The sequence below is a fragment of the Mixophyes fleayi genome, chromosome 8, assembly GCF_038048845.1.
Source record: "Mixophyes fleayi isolate aMixFle1 chromosome 8, aMixFle1.hap1, whole genome shotgun sequence".
NCBI lineage: Eukaryota > Metazoa > Chordata > Amphibia > Anura > Limnodynastidae > Mixophyes > Mixophyes fleayi.
In genome coordinates this window covers 117,502,176-117,525,200 of record NC_134409.1, presented here as the reverse complement: position 1 = coordinate 117,525,200, position 23,025 = coordinate 117,502,176, and the positions used below count along the sequence as shown (strand labels likewise).

At 40.7% G+C, this 23,025-nt stretch overlaps 1 protein-coding gene across 1 annotated transcript in view; it reads left to right on the top strand.

Moving 5' to 3' along the window:
* DNAH12 (dynein axonemal heavy chain 12) overlaps positions 1–23,025 on the top strand; it is a 90,880-nt gene that overhangs the window by 33,440 nt on the left and 34,415 nt on the right. The window contains exons 27-51 of the mRNA XM_075184193.1: positions 243–482; positions 1,568–1,813; positions 2,215–2,334; positions 3,491–3,600; positions 5,121–5,301; positions 5,762–5,902; positions 6,740–6,823; positions 6,903–7,091; positions 7,246–7,365; positions 7,642–7,830; positions 8,724–8,875; positions 8,986–9,124; positions 9,443–9,609; positions 9,710–9,965; positions 11,083–11,382; positions 14,049–14,227; positions 15,364–15,556; positions 16,683–16,844; positions 16,957–17,151; positions 17,582–17,715; positions 19,162–19,324; positions 20,262–20,342; positions 20,956–21,132; positions 22,624–22,755; positions 22,841–22,930. Coding sequence (XP_075040294.1) covers positions 243–482; positions 1,568–1,813; positions 2,215–2,334; positions 3,491–3,600; positions 5,121–5,301; positions 5,762–5,902; positions 6,740–6,823; positions 6,903–7,091; positions 7,246–7,365; positions 7,642–7,830; positions 8,724–8,875; positions 8,986–9,124; positions 9,443–9,609; positions 9,710–9,965; positions 11,083–11,382; positions 14,049–14,227; positions 15,364–15,556; positions 16,683–16,844; positions 16,957–17,151; positions 17,582–17,715; positions 19,162–19,324; positions 20,262–20,342; positions 20,956–21,132; positions 22,624–22,755; positions 22,841–22,930 — 4,140 coding nt within the window. The remainder of the gene's footprint in view (positions 1–242; positions 483–1,567; positions 1,814–2,214; positions 2,335–3,490; positions 3,601–5,120; positions 5,302–5,761; positions 5,903–6,739; positions 6,824–6,902; positions 7,092–7,245; positions 7,366–7,641; positions 7,831–8,723; positions 8,876–8,985; positions 9,125–9,442; positions 9,610–9,709; positions 9,966–11,082; positions 11,383–14,048; positions 14,228–15,363; positions 15,557–16,682; positions 16,845–16,956; positions 17,152–17,581; positions 17,716–19,161; positions 19,325–20,261; positions 20,343–20,955; positions 21,133–22,623; positions 22,756–22,840; positions 22,931–23,025) is intronic.

Below are 23,025 nucleotides of genomic sequence, written 5' to 3'. Positions count from 1 at the left end.
TGATCAAGTCATAGGATAACTAGGGGGAATCAGCAGATGTTTATAGAACATCGGGATAGTGCATGGATGAGATATGATTGGGCAGAAATAAAGACAATTCCAAGTTGTTACATGTGATGAAATATATACATATATGAATTTTGCCTACTTAAGCTGACATGGAGTAACTTTGAACTCTAAATTATTTATGACTTGTTATGTGAGATAATAACTTTTTTGTGCCTCTTCGTGGACCATTCTAGTTTTTCAAAGGCTTGGCATCCTCGGGAGCGTGGGCGTGCTTCGATGAGTTTAACCGTATTGAGCTAGAGGTGCTGTCCGTGGTGGCCCAGCAGATCCTCTGCATTCAGAGAGCCATTCAAACAAAGATGGACGTCTTCAACTTCGAAGGGACCGAACTGAAGCTTAATCCAAACTGCTTTGTAGCCATTACCATGAATCCTGGCTACGCCGGACGTTCTGAGTTACCGGACAACCTCAAGGTAAAATGACAGTGTCCAGCTATGAACAAATGACGGCTTTGATATTGGTGGCTGACAATGCTTCTCCCTTACAGTAGCCAGACACACTTTCATCACCAGTAGCTATAATTGTTATCCCACTTAATTATGTATCAATTGTTAGATTGTTAGCTCAATTGAGTAAGGTCATTTTATCTGCTGTTTCATGCCGTTCTATGCTATTTATCTGTTTAAATAATATAATATGTTGGTGCTTTATAAATAAAGAATAATAATATTCAAAGGTGTGTCTGAGACAATGTGTATGTATATTATGTATATGAATCAGGAACAGGGGCCATAGATTTCATCCAAGACAAGACCATCTGAGGCAGCAACCAAAGTAGTCTTTATTCTGATGATGTGCACACATTATAAATAATATAATAGTATAATATCATAGTATACGCTGCAAAAGGCAGATATTGTCACTGTTCTTTATGCTGCATCTACCAACACGATAGACTTGCTGTGATAATAAAAGCAGTTTATTAGTTCCCTACAATTTGCTGCTACCTGGGAAAATGCCTCATTCCAGGCACAGCCTTGTATATAATTCAGGAGTCCTGTTCCCACAGGCTGCTTCCAAGCACACATAGGGGGGAATTCAATTACCCCAGAAGTTCCGCCGCGCTAAAATTATTACCGTTATAACGTTGTAACGCCGTCTTTTTTCTTGCAGCTCCCTGAGCTGCGAGCAGAAAGCTGGGTTAATATTACCGTAATAACGGTAATATCTGTAACGCGGCGGTACTTCGGGGGGAGTTGAATTCCCCCCATAGGATGACCGAAATCTATTACTCAGCTTGCTGCTGCCACCTGCTGGGCAGAGATAGAAATTACTGGGCATCTGACAGTTTATTACCATATAACATGTAATACCCATATTATTTTACTGGTTTCTATTTGATTTTGATGTTCAATGGTGGGAAGACGCTTCACCAATCATATATGTCTATTTCAGGTGTTGATTCTCCTGATTCATCTATTACTATGTCCGGCACTACGGAATCTGTGTCGCCATACATGTAAATGATGATGATGACGATCTGCCTTATATGTTTCAGGTTCTTTTTCGCACCGTGGCCATGATGGTTCCCAACTACGCCCTGATTGCCGAGATCTCCCTTTATTCCTACGGGTTCCTACATGCTAAGCCTCTCTCAGTGAAGATTGTAATGACGTACAGGCTGTGCTCCGAGCAGCTCTCCTCTCAGTTCCATTATGACTATGGCATGCGCGCAGTAAAGGCGGTGTTAGTGGCTGCCGGGAACCTGAAGCTGAAATTTCCTGACGAGAATGAAGATATTCTTGTAAGTACTGCTCTGCATTTTAGTATCTGTGTCTTCTACACATCCAACCTGCCTGCAGCAGGAGATTTGTAAATCCTGCCAAGTTGGAGATGTCTGCAGCTAGTGCTACCCAGTGGCCTTCTAGAGACCACTCACTCCAGAGAGAGAAAGATGTAGCTGGTGGAGGGAGTGTAGAATGAAGCAGAGAAGCTAGGTATTGTTTTAATACAGAGTACAAACAACGGTGAAGAATTTTATATTTGTATGACATTATTTGTACTAACGTGGTCAAGAAAGATATTATAATCTTTAATGACTAGTGATGTCATAGTGATGTAGGTGTACATACACGGTTTATAATGTGTATTTACACCCCGCATGTATTATATTACCATGCTACATGTTTTCCCTTTTCAATTTAGCTCTTACGGTCAATTAAGGATGTAAATGAGCCCAAATTCTTGTCTCATGATATTCCCTTGTTCAACGGGATTACCAGTGACCTGTTCCCTGGCATCCAGCTTCCAGAAGCTGATTATAAGGTATGATGAGGGCATTATGAATGCAGGATCATTTACTTGTCTTTTGTGGCTGTTTCTCTATGACTTTGCTGTGATTTGTTACTTTGGTTCCGCTGTGCTTACTATTACACTTACTATGAATCCATTGTGTTGAAAACTATACACTGCATATAACAAGCAAAATAAGGTGAAAATGTGTTCCTTATCTTTTAAGCTCTTTATTTTGAGAGGAAACAAAGAAATATTGGCACAATAAACAATAAAACATGAATATCCAAGATTTTGTTATTTATTATAGTAGGAAGGACTGAAAAGGGGGGAGAAAGTCAAAGGAGTGGAGATAAAGAGGGACAAGAGGGTAGGAGAAGGGGAGGTGGTGTTGATGGAACAGACACTAAGGGGCATATTCAATTCTTGGCGTTATAGCCAAAAATCTCGCGGCGCGCACACTATTAACATCATTACGGTAATAGTGCGTGTAAATACCGGTATTACAGTACTTTTCTCGCTGGATTTCCAGCTTACTATTACCGTAATACTGGTAATAGTTTTAACGCCGCGGGGAAACTAAAGAATTGAATATGCCCAGAAGAGCAAAACAACTATTTTGAAACACTTAACACATACAGAGAGGTCACAGATTGCAGTGAACACGAGAAACAGTGGTGTGATGGCACTTACTCAGGAGTTGCACCACCCAGCCTGAAGGATCTGGAGACGGCTCAGAACCTAATCTGAGTGGGGGGGGAGGGGGGCAGTCCTGCCCGGACAATGGTTCGGTGCTAGAGCAGATAGGCATCTTTGGCTCTCCCTAAGGTACCAGGGGTGCCATATACGGTCAAACTTGTGCAATTTGTCGTGGAGGTAGTTAGTGATGCCTTCCATACTTGCAATAGGCCAGATGTAGTGCCGGAGAGCCAGCATGGAGGGAGGGTTGGGGTTCTTCCAATGATTAGCTATCAGGGATTTCGCAGCAGCTAGTATATGAGAGATTCATTTATTAGAAGATGTGCTCTCATCAGGTACGAGGTGAGAGCGAAGGAAGATCCAGAGATCCTTAGACAGTTGTTGTTCAGAGATGGAGTTAATGATCGATAGGACCATATTCCAGAAGGGGACTATTGCTGAACCAGTTATGACTGTTTCCTTTATCAACAATGGATTTCCATATCTGCAGGATTTGCTGGAGTGCGCCCATGAATGCTTTGCTAAGCACAACGTCCAGCCAGAGAAGGTATTCCTGGAGAAGATGATCCAGACATACGAGATGATGATTGTGAGACATGGGTAAGCTGTCACTGAGCTCTGTAGGATGCAGATGGATCTCTCTTTACTTTTCTCTTCATTTGAATTTTTTTACAGTGCCAATATTCTATTTATTTCACTACAAGTGAACATCACACAGGTTGGTTATATTGTCAGTGCAGGAATATTTGACACTATTGATCGCGTGTAATGGGGCCTTACATTCTGTAGAGTTGAAAACTGCTCCATGGAATTCCTCATATAAAGCTAAGGAGCCCACATTTATAGAAATGACACTCTCAGCCTATATACACTACAGTATATAGAATGTGACAACTATCAGTACATTTACCCACAATCAATAAACCATTTTAATTTGTACCCGTCAATAAAAATATATATGTAATGATCAGTAAAAATAAGACCTCACAACAGTGGTGTTGGCGTGTGCATGTCTCTAAACCTCATATGTACAAATGATAAGTCCACTTGTCTTCTAGATTGTGCTTTTCATACATTGTATAATAAGCTATGGGTAAACACGGTGTTTGATCGTATTTACTTTTACAGTGGTCTGTAAAAATATCTCCAAAGATGATCAGCCCTGTAAGTAAAAAAACTCCAAAAACATACCAGTAGGTTAATTGGCTGCTATTAAATTGACCTTAGTCTCAGTCTGTGTGTGTGTGTGTGTGTGTGTGTATGTGTGTGTGTATGTTATGGAATTTAGACTGTAAGCCCCAATGGAGCAGGGACAGATGTGAGTGAGTTCTCTGTACACCGCTGCGGAATTAGTGGCGCTATATAAATAAATGGTAATAATAATGATGATGATTATGATGATGAAGTAGATATACTTAAATTTTTCAAAACAGTGTAAAATTCAAATAAATTTGCTCCATTTGAGGCCCACAAACTTATTTGCGGTATGATTGCGATTTTTTTGGCCAGTTTCATGAAGTTAATATTTACAATGTGAAGTTTGCAGCTCACAGATAAAGCAAAATACGTTAAAATAATCTATAAAATGCTGCCTGCTTGAGCTTAAGTGACTACATTTTATAGAATGTTTTACTTTTTTCTTCGTTTAAATACATTACTGTGTTTCATTTGAAAGCTCAAGTTCGCTGTTCACACGGTAAACCATTAAAAACATGATACAGTGTGGCTATTTAAGCTCCAATATGTTATAACTGATTCTAACATCTGTTTAACTTGACTCGAGTTTAGCTCAAAATTTTTAGTCTATTTAAAGTTCAAAAAATTAATGCTAAATTCGAACTATAGAGCTGACTCAAGGAACCACTTTGAATCAAATTTGCTCATCTCTCCGGCAGTGGAGGATTGGGAGGGAGCCACCTGTTGGGCACAAATGGTACTGCAGTATTTGTGGCTTTTCATTCTCGCTACATTTCAGGCAGTGTTTGTTTCTTTGGGAGATATCTAGACACTTGTTATCCCCATTATTGTCAGGAGTTCCTAGTAATGGTGTTGGTGAATGCAGTACACGTGTGTCACTATGACTACCGCAGGATGGATAACGCAGTGTGTTATGTATACAGGTTTATGCTGGTTGGAGAACCATTCTCTGGGAAAACAAAGGTTCTACATGTCCTCGCGGATACTTTGTCCCTCATGAATGAACGAGGATGTGAGGAAGAGAAAGTTATTTACAGGACAGTGAATCCTAAAGCCATCACTATGGGACAATTGTTCGGGCAGTTTGATCCAGTGTCACATGAGGTTTGTCAATATTCATAATGGGACAATATTTTTATTATTAATTCTTAGGTGGAACATATATTTGTATTATTACATAATGTACAAATAATTGTTGTTGTCTATACCCACTTGTCTCCCGTCTGCCCCCTGTTGTCTATTATCTGCTATCTCCATTGTCCCTCCCCCCCTTTTTCTGTCATCTTGGTTCAGTGTCCCACCTTGACCGTACCGGCTTCACTGAAGCACCTGGGTCCTGCAGCTCTTCCTCTAGCCTCTTGCTCCTCTCTTCTCCTGGCTGGTAGATACAATGTTTTTTTCCAATTCTGACATCCACAGGAGCGCTGCACAAAATGTGCTAATAGCAATGTGATCAATACTTTGATTATCCTTATGTAAGTAATGTAGATTGTCTAAATGCATTCTGACTTTTAATGATTGAAACAAACTTCATGTTCCCATATAAACCTTTGTTTCACTGCAGTGGACGGATGGTATCGTTGCCAACACATTCCGAGAGTTTGCATTGTCAGAAACTCCGGAAAGGAAGTGGGTGGTATTTGATGGACCTATTGATACACTGTGGATAGAAAGTATGAACACAGTACTTGATGATAATAAGAAGGTAAAGTGATAAAACAGCATAATAGTACATGAGTCTAATTATACCTGCAAAACCTTTTCTTTCTGATATTTGTTACAAAAGAATTTATATAACTGCCAATATTCTTAATTGGAATTTTGGGGCAAAATAGACCACACCCCCTAAAAACATCCAAATCGGACGAAACTGCACCCATTTGGTTAATCCGTGTTTCTTTTCACACTGAAATTGGGAACCATTAATGATAAATTGTTGGCAGATATGAATTTGGACTGCGGCACACAAGGATTCTACAGTGTCCTGAAAGTGCGTTATTCTCTGGTAAAAAAAACAATCAATAAGACCACAACATAGATCCCCCCCAGAATATTAGCTAGTTATACATATAAAGTTGTAATGTCTGATATTAAAAACCTCAGGAATTAATGATTTTATCTTTATGCTATTACAAATTCATATTTATCTTCAATCTGTTGCTATATGTAAGGAGATTCAATCTTGAAAGATAAAATACTAGGATTGTGGATTATTATTTATTATTTACCTTTACTGTAAAGTAGTAAATATAGATATAATATGTAAAATAGTATATATATAAAGTTAATATATTTGAGGACATGTTCTACCAATGATTAGCATCATACATGGACATAAGATATATGTAAGTCATTTCTTACAATTTAAATTTTCTTGTCCAAGTTCTTCATAGTGTCTCAGATCCTGGTTCCATAGCATTGATGTGTAAACATCTCCCAGCTTACTCAGATCTGACCATCAGCACCTAATGAGCCTCTGATAGGGTTCTTCAAAGTCAATAGTCTAAAATGCAGATATTGTATGTTCTTTCTTTGTTCCCAGCTTTGCTTGATGAGCGGGGAGATCATTCAGATGTCACCTCAGATGAGCCTCATCTTTGAGACAATGGACCTTTCCCAGGCATCGGTATGTTTACAGCCATCCTATGATAAGTATCTACACATCTGGTTATAAACCTGGACACTAACTACGTCTCATTGTCCAGCCGGCCACAGTCAGCCGGTGCGGTATGATTTACCTGGAACCCCAACAGCTGGGCTGGGCCCCGCTGGTCAAGTCTTGGCTCAGCACACTCCCCGAGGCCTTGAAGAGGAAAGAACACCTTGGTCTCCTAGAGGAGCTCTTCAACTGGCTCGTCCCACCTTTATTACGCTTCCTCCGGAAACATTGCAAGGTGCGCTACTCATAGTGCCATTAGTTGTGTGATTCAAATAACTTGTGTGATCCAGAGCCCTCTTTTTCTTCTGATAAAGAATACTTTGCCCCAAACTGTAGATAAAGTGATTTTGTGCCCGGTATAAATATAACCCATTGTCTTCTCTGGACAGGAGCTGGTGACCACCAGTAATAGCAATGTGGTCATATCGCTCACTCGACTCTTTGAGATGCTGATTTTTGACGTGGTGAAGGAAGACCCAATTAATAAGAACATTCGTATCTGGATTATGGTAAGATCCCCATCTCTTGGACCACTGAGGTCTCACACAGTAGACCAGTGCTCAGCCTGCTTTACAGAACCTGTGAGAAGTAGGGTTCCACAAGACAGTATTAGCATTCATACCTGTAACAGTGTTTCCATTTAGCTTTCAACTATATTTGACCTAATAGGTCATTGCATAATTAAATTGTAGATCCAAAAAGCCTCTTGTTTGAGGAAATACATGGTGGGTGCAGAGCTTTGTCCGCTGATTCATGTCCTTTATTATATGTCTTTCTTCTGCTAGGCCTGTTTTGCTTTCTCCGCGGTGTGGTCCATTGGCGGCTGCTGTGACACTGACAGCCGAGTCAAGTTTGATTCTTTCCTGAAAGAAGTCGTATCAGGGAAAAATGAGCAGCACCCAATCCCGGCATCTGTGGGGAAGTGGGAATGTCTGTTTGATGAGAAAGGCCTGGTCTACGACTATATGTATGAGGTACGGTGTGGTCATCGAACCAGACAGGACTGAGCTGACTGCTAACAACAGTCGTTCTCTAACTTACCTCATCATTATGAAGTTCTCCATGTCAATGTGTCATTTTTTTTTCTTTATCTGTGAAAATTCAATAAAACACCCAAAAAAACTGCAAAGGACATGTGACTACCGTAACAACCAATCAGAATGTGACATCCTTCTTGTACAGTTTACAAAGTGGGAGCAAACCTGGTTGACATGGTTTACAGCACCTTTTGTCTTGTTACCTATGCAGTTTTCAGAACTGTCAGGGGATGACTGGGCTGGGGGGAGGAGTGTCCCTCGGGCCGTTCCCGTACCGGGCTACCTTGGGCTGAGTCACTGGGTTACCTGCATTATTTTCCTTTAAAATGTCCCTAATAGGCTGCTGAACCGAGTCTAGCTAGTATTTGCCAGCCCTCCCCTGATAACTTTTCCTCATACTTAAGTAATTATGTATGAATAACCTTATTTCCTATATATTATTATTCGCTAGCATGAATGGAGGCTGCCAGACTGATTATATACTTTAAAATGAAATATCAGCCAGAAACGTAAATGGAACAATGGCTCCAACAGCTGAAATATTATTTTTATTTATTTTAGAAGAAACGATATTTCAGTTCCTTGGTAAAGTCTTACTCATAGACCTATGTACAGCTGTTTTTGTTACTCCAGTACAACTGGTTGTTTAAAGAACCTTTTCTCTCCCAGAGGTGCCTCCTGGTCAGGGCTAAATATGGCTGCAGATCGCATCAATATGTCCCTGGTTTTACTATCATGATGTAGCAACTGTTCTGTAACTCTTCATCACCTCCAAGGATTATTTCCACACCCAAAGTATTTTAAAGTTTCTAATAGCCTGTTTTTTTCAGCTAAAAAGTCGCGGACGATGGATTCACTGGAACAACTTCATCAAAAGCACGAACATTGGAGACAAAAACACCAAAATTCAAAATATCATCGTCCCAACAATGGATACTGTCAGATACACCTTCCTGGTGGATATGTGTATCAAACACAACAAGTGAGTGGTCTGCTAATCGATACGCACATCTGTCTTACAGCACTAGAATAATACAATTTATACAGCTGAGTGGTTTTGGTTATCTAACAAATTATTTTCTCTTTCCGTAGACCTTTGTTATTTGTGGGGCCGACTGGAACGGGTAAATCTGTTTATGTAAAGGACAAGTTAATGAATAATCTGGACAAAGAGAAATTCTTTCCCTTCTTCATTAATTTTTCTGCCCGAACCAGTGCCAATCAGACTCAGGTTTGTGTGGTCTTGTTGCATTACTTTGCTCTATGCTGATTTCTATTCTAAATGGACATTTGGCAGCACTGTGGCTTAGTGGTTAGCACTTCTTCCTTACAGTACTGGGGTCATGAGTTTGATTCCCGATCAGAGGCTTATCTATACGAAAAGTAGAGACAAATAAAAGTTAAATAAATTAACGAGCAAACTTTTAGGAAGAAATCTCTAGCATGGTACAAATGTATATTTATGGTGGCATATTCAGTATAAGCACAAGTTGGAATCATTTGGGTTGTTGACTCAATAGTCACATTAACCTGTCAATAACTGTTTTAGAATATTGTTATGGACAGACTGGATAAAAGACGTAAAGGAGTGTATGGACCTCAGATGGGGAAGAAATGTGTCATATTTGTGGATGATATGAACATGCCGGCTTTAGAGAAATATGGCGCACAGCCACCCATCGAGTTGTTGCGGCAGTTCTTCGACCATGGGAATTGGTAATTTTAAAATTGTTATCATAAAATGTGTTTTTAGCTAATGTTATTCCTACTGTCCATTATGTGTAAAAAAACAAACAAACGTGTTCACAACCTTAAGGTACGACTTGAAGGACACCACCAAAATCACACTGGTTGACGTGCAGCTGATTGCAGCAATGGGTCCCCCTGGTGGTGGGAGGAATGCAGTGACTCCACGGTTCTTGCGTCATTTCAACATTTGCACCATCAACGCCTTCAGTGATGAGACCATGGTTCGCATCTTCTCTGCTGTTGTGACATTCTACCTAAGAAACAATGAGTTTTCACCTGAATTCTTTACAGTTGGGAACCAAATTGTCAACAGCACGATGGAGGTGAGAAAGTTCCGCACAGATGTTTAAATGTAATACTGATACTGATAGATGTGACACATAATGTTGCTGAAATCTTAAGCTTATTTTTTAAATTGCAAAATGGATCTAACGATCAATCTTGAAGATCCATATCAAAGTGTAAGGGCAGCATGGTGGCTTAGTGGTTAGCACTTCTGCCTCACAGCACTGGGTCATGAGTTCGATTCCTGACCATGGCCTTATCTGTGTGGAGTTTGAATGTTCTCCCTGTATTGGCGTGGGTTTCCTCCGGGTGCTCTGGTTTTCTCCCACATTCCAAAAACATAGTAGGTTAATTGGCTGCTAACAAATTGACCCTAGTCTCTCTCTCTCTCTCTCTCTCTCTCTCTCTCTCTCTCTCTCTCTCTCTCTCTCTCTCTCTGTCTGTCTGTCTATGTGTATGTCAGGAAATTTAGACTGTAAGCTTCAATGGGGCAGGGACTGATGTGAATGAGTTCTCTGTACAGAGCTGCGGAATTGGTAGCGCTATATAAATAGATGATGATGATAGTGCAAAATGTTACCATGTGATCCAATGAAGACTATCCTAAGTACTAATTACCCCTGTTTTATCCTTTGTGATGCATTTGCCACTAGTCCTGTAGAATCTCTTATCCCTGTCTTGCACTAATGAGACCACATACGATTGAAACAGTGGTATGCAAGTTAGATATATTGCTCTAGATGCATCGTTAGCCAAAAAAGGCAAATTAGAATCTTATTGCATGTCTCCACACACAACTCATTAAGAGAGGATAAACCGTCATGTTTTGGTTTGTGAATACTTATTTAGCAGGGATATGTGAATACCTTCAGTTTTAAGAGGGCTTATACAGTATTTTTAGCCCAATATTTTGAGCACAATCTATGGTAGAGGAAGAAAACGTAGAATTGTAATAATAATAATAATATTACAATATTTGTTACGATTAGATCTTATGTGATATACTAGCAAATTATTAAAATAATTTTACATGAACTCTAATAATTATGGTATTAAGTGTACTTATTAAATAAGAGATAATGACTCTATTGTCTGGTATTACAGAACTTCAGCTTTCACTACCTGTTATTTTATTTGATGTCTCCAAAATTGTAGGTGTACAAGAAAGCCATGGAGAACTTGTTACCCACTCCTGCCAAATCTCATTACACCTTTAACCTGCGGGATTTCTCACGTGTAATACAAGGGTGTCTTCTTATCAAGAAAGAGTCGGTGGAAAATAAACGCGTCATGGTGCGACTTTTTGTGCACGAGGTGCTGCGGGTGTTTTATGATCGCTTAGTCGACGACCAGGACAGGTCCTGGCTCTTTAAATTAATAAAAGATGTAGTGAAAGATCATTTCAAGGAAAGTTTTGACTCTGTCTTTGAGCACCTAAAAGAAGGAAATGAAGCTGTAAGTCGGGAAATGTTAAATGTGATTTATAAATGTATGTATTATGTGAAAATAACCCGTGGTACATCTGTAAGCTGTACCTAACTTGTAGTTCTTTTTGGTTCAATAATTGAGGATCAACTATTTATTTATTTTTAACTTAAAGTGTTGGAAATTGAGAATTTAATATCCAGCATACTGTAACATCATGCCAACTTGCCTAAATGTAATTGAACACTTTAAGGATAAAAAGAAGCCCACAGTGGAGGCAGCAATTTTGATGGTTGAACCAATATTAGTGCAGTCCAGCGTCGGACTGGGGCATGAATCGCCCACAGGGGGACTGCAACGCTAGTTGCCCACCAGAGAGGGTGAGGCCATCCATCATAGAGGCGAGACCAGACACTAGAGGGGGGGGGGGGGGGGTCAGCCCACGAAGGACAGCTAGCACCATAGTGCAGTATATAAAGAATGCAGTGTGTATATAAAGAGTACACAGTCTTGACCTGCCCCTTAGATTGGGCAGAACAGTCACCAAAAAGCGGTATTCTCCCACTAGACCAGGCTTGGCTAACCTGTGGCACTCCAGGTGTTGTGAAACTACAAGCCCCAGCTTTGTCAATATATAGCAGCTTATTGCTGGAAGGGCATGCTGGGACTTGTAGTTTCACAACATCTGGAGTGCCACAGGTTAGCCAAGCCTGCACTAGACTCAGAACATTTGACAGACTGTCCTACCTGTTCTTGTCACTTTCACCACCTGTGGCTGCTGGTTTCTTTAGTTGCGGCTTGTCTGGATCCTGGAATGTTGAGGGCTCTATTTGGAAAAAATAATGGGTACATTTAGAAAATTACAACCAGCTCCGGCATTAAATCAATAGGATCCACGATTAATACTTAGGCCTTCCTCCAGCCCCAACATTACAGTAATAGTATTCCCATTTAATAAACCTATTTCCCTCCCTCCAGACAGCCCCTTCAATAAATTAATCACATTTACGTATAATAAATATACCTATTTCCAGCAACCGTCATTAAATAATTCATATTCGCATTTAATAAATAGACCTCATGCTCCTCAAACTCAGCCCCACATTCAATTAATAGCCCCCAAACCACCCCATCTTAAATGAATCATCCCCACTATAAAATTAAATTGCCCCACCTTCTCCCTACAAACAAAATAGCCCCATTATTTAGCCACCACCTACCACACACACATTACATTGCCACAAGCCCGCTGTGCCATCACACATATTACTGTGCCCCTTAATCACTGTACTGTGCCTCCTTATGATCACACTGCACCCTCCATGCTGCTTTTGCCCCCCCCCCTCTCCTGGCCCCCCTTCATCACCCTGCGTCATGCTGCTTTGGCCCCCCTTTCACACACTGCTATGCTGTCTGTGCTCCCCTTTTCACTCTCTGCCATGTTCCCCCTTTTCACTCTCTGCCGTGCTCCCCCTTTACTCTGCTGCGCTCCCCCCTCACTCTGCCGTGCTCCCCCCTCACTCTGCCCTCCCCCTTGCTTCCGTTCCTTCACTTATCTTTTCAATTGGCTTCTTTCGTCTCTTCTTCTCTTCTGTCTGCTTCCCGACTCCTCTCTGCGGCGCTCCTCACTGAACGTCGGGTGTGATGACGTCACGCCCGACATTCAGTACGAACGGAGCAGAGAGGAGTCGGTGAGTGCTGCGGTGACGTCTTTTTTTTTTTTTTTTTTTTTACGTTTCCCGCTCCCCCCACCAACGAAGAGTGGAGGAATCGGGGTCAGGGCTGTCCCCCGGTCCGACTCTGATCAGTCTCTCAATTCATGTCAATAGTCACACTGCCTCTCAATTCACTAGTGCCCAGCTCACAAAATGGCTGCCTCCACAAGGGGAATATATGAAAAGTTATATATGTTGTTGTTCTCTGTACTAATCATATTAGAAACATACAAATTAAAATGGTCAATTTTGTAATAACATTTTAATGAAATGCTTTTTCATTTGAGATTTTTCATTAAGCTAGCAATATGTTGGCCAAGAAAACCATTAAAACACTGCGCAGATTTGATTTTCTGTCATACTCTGAGATTACTGCTCCTTCAGGAGCAGTAATTTGGAATTATGGGGGTAGATTTACTAAAAACTCCGAAAAGGAAAAGTGGAGGTGTTGCCCATAGCAACCAATCAGATTCTAGTTATTATTTATCTAGAACATTCTAGAAAATGATAGCTAGAATCTGATTGGTTGCTATGGGAAACTCCTCATTTTCTATTTGAAAGTTTGAGTAAATCTACCCCTTTGGTGTTGAATGTTAAGTTAATTGTATGACATTATAGATGTATTTGTGAGACAGAGATTGGTAGCTGATATTAGATTTAATACTGCCATCTCTCTTAGGAATCTGTGTGTACGTTTCAGTTATAAAAAGAAAAGCATGTAATATGCTTCTAATACACAAATTCTGGTAACTTATGTATAAACTCCTGTAAATAATATCTGTATAAACAGAGAGTTCTGATGTCATCACTTCATTGTTCATAAGAAATTATATGGAATAAAGCACTGGGTCTAAAGCCTTGTGCCTTAATGGTCACTGAAATCCTCCATGACTTCCAGTATTCATGTAAATTACATTAGAGAGTGCATTACCCCATATATTAAATTATAAGTGATATTGAGCGTTGACTGGAATATTACAGCTCTCGGAGGAAAACATTAGAAACTTGCTGTTTGGTGACTACATGAACCCTGACCTGGACGGAGATGAACGCCTCTATGCGGAGATACCAAGTGTGGAGCAGTTCAATGACGTTGTGGAGAGATGTCTGGAGGAATACAACCAGACACACAAAACTACCATGAACCTTGTTATATTTAGGTACGTAAGTGCTGAAAATAAAGTTGTGTTACTCTGTATGTCGGTGTGTGATAAGGCATAAGTAGTAACTTACTAACCTGAGGACAGATCATTTTATGTTATAACCTTCTCTCCCCCTTCTCTCCCCCGTGTCTCTGTCTACCCCACCCCTTAGATTGTACGCTCCATTGAGCAGGGCTATCTCTCCTCCTGTCTTCACCACTTTTAACTCTGCTCTCCAGCTACCTAGCCCTCCTCCTCGAGGACCCTCTTCCTCCTGTCCTCTCTTGCTTCCTCCTCTCCCCTCTGGGGGTCTCCCTGTCATCCCTGCCCTCCCTTTTGGACTTTGTCGTTGGCAGACTTTCCGCTCGCTCTCCCCTCCCCTGCCCCTTTAGCTGTGCCTTGAGCTCACTAAGTTACTGTGCTTATTGTTTACTGTACTGTGCTGTCTCTCCTCGTATTGTAATTTTGTTTGTCCCTGTACGGCTCTACAGACAGCTAGTGGCGCCCTATAAATAAAAAGTAATAATAATAATAATAATAGCCTACAGCATACTAGCCAACTTTTCCATGGTCACCTCCAGTTGATCCCGGATGGGAAGCACAACAGAGGTGGGGGCCCCCGTCCCGTGACGAAATGGCGTGACTAAGGCATTTCACCGCGTTGGGAGGGACCGAAATGACGCATTTTACAACAAATGCGTCATGGTGTCCCCCATCTTGCCCACTGCACTAGGAAGTGCGCTGGAGAATTGTCTACTCTCCTGGAAGTCAAAGAGACCTAACCGTAATTCTGGAGTGTCCTGGATATTCTGGGAGAGTTGACAAGTATGATCTGGAGCTACTAGTCAAGTAAATGCTTTGATCTGTTGGAACAGATGAATTCATGTCAATATCTGATTGGTTATGGAACCTAGGACTATTTATCTTTTAGGTTATAGTTGGTGATATTGATACATTGTTCCATGTGGCTTAAACTTATTGATTATAACACGTTTCTACAGTCAGATTCTTTTTAATTTCTTGCATTTGTTAAATACACTTTAAAATATAATGGGAGCACTGGTAATTTTTTACGCACAATGTTATTCGTGGATTCCTTGCATTATTGTAACTCTTGTAGACATGGACATTTTCAATGTGTTTTCTGGCAACAGATATGTTTTAGAACATTTATCCCGGATTTGCCGGATCCTGAAGCAACCAGGCGGTAATGCTCTGCTGGTTGGAGTTGGAGGGAGTGGACGGCAATCTCTGACGCGTTTGGCTACTTCTATGGCAAAGATGAACATCTTCCAACCAGAGATCTCAAAAAGTTATGGCATGAACGAATGGAGGGAAGACCTAAAGGTGCGTAAGCGAATTGATTTGTGGTCACATTAGCAGGGATGCAAACGTTTGCCCCTTTTAATGGGAAGAGATGGAAACTCCTCATTGCTGGGCATGGACCAACAACAAAAATCAGCATTGGTTTTGTGGGATGAGGGTATTTAAATTAGATAAAATGGGGGAGAAGGTGCATATTGTGGGAAGATTACTACTGTGCAAGAGGGACCTGGATTCTTCTGCACTTTGCACTTTCTGGTTGTACTTACAATAAAGCGCATTTGCAGTAACATTTTGACTGGTCTGGTCACATCACAGATGTGTAGCGATTTTGACGTTCTGAGTTAAAACGTCAATTTAAGTAAAGGCAAAACCTGGTGTGTTGATTTGGAAAATATATATACACCAGCCACAGACACCGGGTTCTGCCTCTAATTAAATTGTCGTTTTAAATCCTGCCGGCAGAATCGCCAAAAATTGGCAATTTGACAAGACCACAGATTATTATTATTACCATTAATACCATTTATTTATATAGCGCCACTAATTCTGTAGCACTGTACAGAGAATTCACATCTGTCCCTGCCCTACTGGGGCTTACAGTCTAAATTCCCTAACATACACACACACACACACACACACACAAACAGACTAGGGTCAATTTTGTTAGCAGCCAATTAACCTACCATGTTTTTGGAGTGTGGGAGGAAACCGGAGCACCCGGAGGAAACCCACGCAAACACGGGGAGAACATACAAACTCCACACAGATAAGGTCATAGTCAGGAATTGAACTCATGACCCCAGTGCTGTGAGGCAGAAGTGCTAACCACTAAGCCACCGTAACATTTTATTGATGTGTTATTTCCCTATTTCAGGGTAGCTTAATCAGGTTACTGTGTAACCGCAGGTGCTGAAAGTGTATTGTTGCCCTATGCAACAATAATACCCATGGCCCCAGATTGTCTTAATGTGAGTCACGGAAGGGAAAATAAAATAAACAACTGAGCCTGTTGATACAGCCAGATATAGAGAGCGGTACATTAGGGTAGTACAGTGCAGCCGTACAGAGGAACAGGTGAATGGTTGCTGAGGTGTATTCAGCTTGTGACAACGTTGTAATAATAATCCTCAACATCCGCTCATTGCAGAGTCTACTGAGGAGCGCGGGAGTGAAAGGACACAAGACGATTTTTCTCATCACAGACACACAAATCAAACAAGAGGCTTTCCTGGAGGACGTGGACAGTCTGCTTAATACCGGGGAGGTTCCTAACCTTTTCGCCGTAGATGAAAAGCAGGAAATTTTGGAGGTAAACTAGAGATGAATGTAGTTGTATAACTATACAACCTGGGCATGACAGGCTTCAGAAAATATGAGTATACCCCTAATACTTCTTTGACGCTGTCCGTCATTAATTACAGGGAGTCCGCCCAGCCGCCCAAGCTGGGAATAAAAATGTTGAACTCAGTCCGTTGGCTCTATTCGCCTTCTTTGTAAACCGCTGCAAAGAAAACCTTCACATCGTGGTTGCTTTCAGCCCCATCGGAGACGCGTTTCGCAACCGGCTGCGACAGTTCCCATCACTTATCAACTGCTGCACTATCGACTGGTTCCAGGTACGTTGTGAGAGTTCAGAAGAAGACACTGGGCACGTAGCTTAATATTAGAATTATTTAGACGGACGGTCTACTTGGTGAGCTCTTTGATATTGATATAAAACACGGGGACTGGATTTTAATATTACTTTGCTGATAAAGAAATAAATAAATCATTATTATTTGTTCTTAACTCCTGGGTTTTACTTAAACAGCAAGTAAATCCACTATTTATATACATCAAATGTTGTGTATTACTGAGCTGAACAATATACATTAAATAACGGGAGTATTTATATTGTCGTATTCTGTACACTACATGATACCCCAGTGAGTTGGTTGTGCCCAGAGTAACGGTCTGTAATACCAAGCACCCAAATGAAGGCTACCAATGAGTACGGGGGTCTGCAGTGACAGCTACACCAGTGACTATGGCTCTCTTCTCTTCTAGCCATGGCCAGAGGATGCCCTGGAGCGGGTGGCAGTCAAGTTTCTGGAGACCCTGGAACTGACCAGTACCGAGCATAAGGAAGTGGTGCCCATCTGTAAATACTTCCACACATCCGCCATAGCGCTCTCTGACAAGTAATGTGTTGTTTACTTGCTTGGTCGGGACCCTGATAGTGCATGAAATTTATTTACTAATTATATTTATGTCTGTTGTCCCATGAAATAGTTACAAATGGTTGATGCTGGCAGATACATATGTAAAATACTTTTCCGCAGAAATAAACATAATAATGAAGAGCATAGATTTTGGGTATAACAAAAATTCCATGTTTTTGCATCTTTATTGCAAATATAGAGGAATTGCCAGTCAAACTGGTTATCCCAAATATTTGGATGACAGCTATATACACTAGTTAAGTGGAAACTCATCATACACCAGGGGGTAAATGTATCAAGCTGAGAGTTTTCCGGCGGGTTTGAAAAACCAATCAGATTCTAGTTATCATTTATTTAGTGCATTCTACAAAATGACAGCTAGAATCTGATTGGTTGCTACTATAGGCAACATCTCCAGTTTTCAAACCCGCCGGAAAGCTCTCAGCTTGATACATTTACCCCCAGATGCCTGAATCATCGGCTTATGAGCAAAACACATTTGTGGACATGTGATCTAGTTGGTGCAAAGGAAAAATGTGGTATTGCCCATTTGTCCATAGCAATCAGATGTTTGATTTGTGGAGAATGCAGGAGTTTGGCATTTAAAAATTGCAATTGGTTCAGCAGTTGCCATCCTCAGATAGGAATTTTCCTGTTGTTTGTGGATGGCAGCCGCCAGAAAGCAGTCTGACCATTTAAATGAGGATGCAATAAGCTGAACCTCTTATTATACTAGTTGTATTCACTCCTGGGGGTAAATGTATCAAATTGAGAGTTTTCCGGCGGGTTTGAAAAGTGTAGATGTTCCCTATAGCAACCAATCAGATTCTAGGGCCTGATTCATTAAGGAACTTAAATTAAGAAGTTTCTTATTTCAGTCTCCTGGACAAAACCATGTTACAATGCAAGGGGTGCAAATTAGTATTCTGTTTTGCACATAAGATAAATACTGACTGTTTTTTCATGCAGCTCACAAATATCAACTTTAAATTTCAGTGTACAAATAAGCTATCAAGTATTTGTGTGCTACATGAAAAAACAGTCAGTATTTATCTTATGTGCAAAACAGAATACTAATTTGCACCCCTTGCATTGTAACATGGTTTTGTCCAGGAGACTGAAATAAGAAACTTCTTAATTTAAGTTCCTTAATGAATCAGGCCCCTAGTTATAATTTTGCAGAATGTACTAAATAAATGATAGCTACAATCTGATTGGTTCTTCAAACCCGCTGGAAAACTCTCAGCTTGATCCATTTACCGCCTGGTGGTCCTTTGAGAGTGTCACCAAGTAGCCACATTGGGCTTTGGTTCCAAACATTGTGAATCTGTGCCTGAAACCTGCTGTGTAAAGTACATGATATGAATATGTCAATGACTTGTCATGTCTCTAATACAGTCTGAGATGTCCTCTTACCATTGACAGGTTTTTACGAGAGTTGGGGAGACATAACTATGTCACCCCTACGTCTTACTTGGAGCTGATTGCAGCTTTCCGACAGCTGTTATCTCAGAAGCGCGACACAGTGATGAAAGCGAAAAAGAGATACACAAATGGTTTAGATAAATTGGCCTTTGCTGAATCACAGGTCAGTATTACATGATGTACAAACCCCTCCCACTGCGTCATGATAAGGTCACAATGAAGAGCGCAGTAGGACGGGATAGGTAGAGGGAGCATGTTTTGTTGTCATTCCTCATTTTACAACTATGTTATTGAGAATATAGCCATTAAATAATATTGATATGTCTTTATTTTTCCATATCATTCGTATGTCATTTGGGCAGGGCTGGCAATGTTTGGGTTATAAATGCATGTGGTCCATAGTACAAAAGCGCCATTAATGGGTTTACATCAATAGGTGATTACTGGATAAAATACAGTTATAGCAACTCATGATGAGCTGGCATATTTGTCCTCCTTCAGAATAATCTGGCTATAGCTGTTTCCTCTCATAAGTCTTTAAGAGGGAATGTTATAGCTCAGTACAGTTATTACACAATACATCTAAAACACATTCCAGAATACGTACATATCTCAAACAAGACACAGCAAACTCTTTAATTCATGCACTAATCATCTCCTGCATTGACTATTGCAATTCCCTCTTTACTGGTCTTCCCCAAATCAGACTTTCCCCCTACAATCTATTTTACACACAGCTGCTAGATTGATTATCCTTGAAAATCATTATTCCTCTGCTGAGCCACTTTATCAGTCTCTACATTGGCTGCATGTTTTCAACAAATCCAATATAAAATACTTCTATTAACATACAAGGCCATCAACAAAACTGCACCTACCTACATCTCTTCACTTGTCTCACCCATCTCCTCACCTGTCTGCCTGTCTGTATCACCCAGTATTGTTTTATTACTGTTTGTTCTCAATTGTACATCACTACGGAATTTGCTGGCCATACAGTATATAAATAAATGTTGATGATGATGTCTTGTTCTCAGTGCTGTTTCCTTCCTTGGCAATGCTCTCTCAATTCATGTTGGATATTAATCCTTGTCATTTAGGTTGGGGAGATGAAGAAGGAGCTGGTCGACTTACAGCCAAAATTGGAAGAAGCTAAAGTAGAAAACGCTAACATGATGAAGGTGACTACACAACCAAACTGTTCAATTTCAATTTTAAAGGACACCCACATATTTTGAAAAGAAACGGCACAAGGTTTGGTAAAATGCTGGTAGTTCCACAGATTAGAAATACTTTATTCACATTGTGATTTTCCAGAGAGGATGAGGTTAGAGATTGAGCTGGCGACACTACTCCTCTTGGTGTTTATTGTGAGGTGTTTATGGTGGATATGGACCTGACCGTACCTATTAGCTCTAAATTTGTGAAAGTTGGAGAAAAGTCAGGAGGACAAGCCTGGGGTGGGTTGATGATCCCCTTTCATGTTTTGTGGCATTGATAGTGCCCCGCCACCCATAAGGCAAGACAATTCCCTTGCCTTAGGTCACTTTTATTTAAAAGTGTCAGATAAATACTCCACTAGAAGAACATCACTTTCCTTCTTTGTGTATTTTGAGGGCTGGATATCAGAGCTCGACCTCCAATGCCGTATTGTTAGGGAGGATCAACAACATACAAGTAGCGTTAATTATTGGTTACATTTGACTATCAGGAGTAATTGGATGTTATTCCTGATCCTGGGTTCTCTGTTCTGGAACTTTTGAGAAACATTTAGGACTTTTGTCTTATTTACAGATTATAGAAAAAGAGTCAGCAGAGGTGGAGGCAAAGAGTAAAATAGTTCGAGCAGATGAAGAGGTGGCCACCCAAAAAGCTGGCGAGGCCCAGGCCTTGAAAGACGAGTGTGAAAGTGAACTGGCAGAAGCCATCCCGGCCCTGGAGGCCGCCATGTCTGCCTTGAACACTTTGAAGGTAAGATTACAGTAGAAGTCTCCTAATTCTGTAATAGAAACTCACTTAAAGAGCTCAGCTATACTACTCCCTACTGAGGAGCTCTAGAAATATGTGACTATTAACTAAATAATGGGTTCATCATAGTTGCCTACTCTCCCGGAATGTCCGGGAGACTCCTGAATTTTTGGGAGTTCTCCCGGACTCCCGAGAGAGCAGACAAAAATCCCGGATCCAGCTGTCCCCTTTGTTCAAGATGGTGGGGGCGGGGCTAAACACGGCTTCGTGGCCCCTGCTGCAATTGGCTAGAATTGGCTAAGATTACCACGCGCCCTCGACGGACCCCCTCCCGGACACCTGCATTCAAAAGTAGGTAAGTATGGGTTCATTGATCAATTAGTTCACTAATTAATCCCTAGACTTTCATTAACCATCTTTATTTTTTTTAAATAAAACGTTGAAATCTGCTGAGATGTATTAGCCAAAAAATAACTGAAATAACGATGTGTGAAGCCAGTTTAGCTCCATAATCACCTACACACTGAACCAATAACATTGGCAATGTAGTGTATAATATCACTAGGAACTAGTGCATCATGGGCATTGCTCATAAAGTGAGGTCACCAGGTCTTATGGCGACACTCTCTTGATTATTGGTTTAGCCCTGAAAATGGCTATTAACCCTGTAGGGAGAGATTCAGTTAGACGCAAGGTATCTCCAGAACGACCACGAGACACTTTGGGACAGAGATGTGACAGAAATTTCTGCTCATTTTGAATGAGCGGCGATTTCTACCGCATTTGCCGGCAATGTCCGCACGCCACATCCGTGGCAATTGACTCTCCCCCTAGGTGTTAGATAAGTGTTCCATTTTTATGGTAATGCACCAAAATGTAATTGTGGCTTTATTATGACCCATTGCTATGTATGATTATTTTGGTCACTACCGAAAGATTCTTATGCATCGTCCATGTATCAGCTGAGAAACCTGTAGCAGAGACATAGAAATGTCAATAGTACCCTCAACAACTGCAATGGGCAGGATACAGTATAGAGGCTTCTAAATGTCCTGGTAGTCTGGCTCCACTTTGATATATATTTAGGTAGTATTTCTGTAGATAACATGAATGTGTATATAATTCAGATACCCGTGTTAGAATGGTAAGCTTGTAATTAGTGAGTGTTATTGTTCTACGATGGAGCAGATCTCAGTCCAGGGACTAGATTTAGTAAACTGCGGGTTTGAAAAAGTGGAGATGTTGCCTCTAGCAACCAATCAGATTCTAGCTGTCATTTTGTAGAATGTACTAAATAAATGATAGCTAGCACTTGATTGGTTGCTATAGGCAATATCTCCACTTTTTCAAACCCACAGTTTAGTAAATATACCCCCAGAAGTCTTGACTTGTAGTTAAGGCACATGGACGCCAGTGGAGTGACCTTTCCTTCACCGTAGGCAGAATGGCAATGATTTGATTTCAGTCTTTTAACTGATACTTATCTTGTATTAGCCGTCTGATGTCACCATTGTAAAAACGATGAAAAGTCCCCCATCGGGTGTGAAACTGGTCATGGCAGCCGTTTGCGTTATGAAAGAAATCAAACCGGAGAGGATAAATGACCCGGCGGGGACTGGACAGAGGGTAACTGTGTTTATTGTAATAAATAACGTTATATTTAATATTGCATAAGATACGAGTTGGGTAATGAATCACTTATATTTTGTAGATATTCGATTTCTGGGGACCCAGTAAAAAGGTGCTGGGGGACATGAATTTTCTAAAAGAGCTGCAGGAATACGACAAGGATAATATTCCGGTAATTTCAGACAATACTTTCACTTCAGCCTGACACATTATATTAAACAAAATGATTTTTGTTGAAAAGATAAATACACAATAAAACACATGATT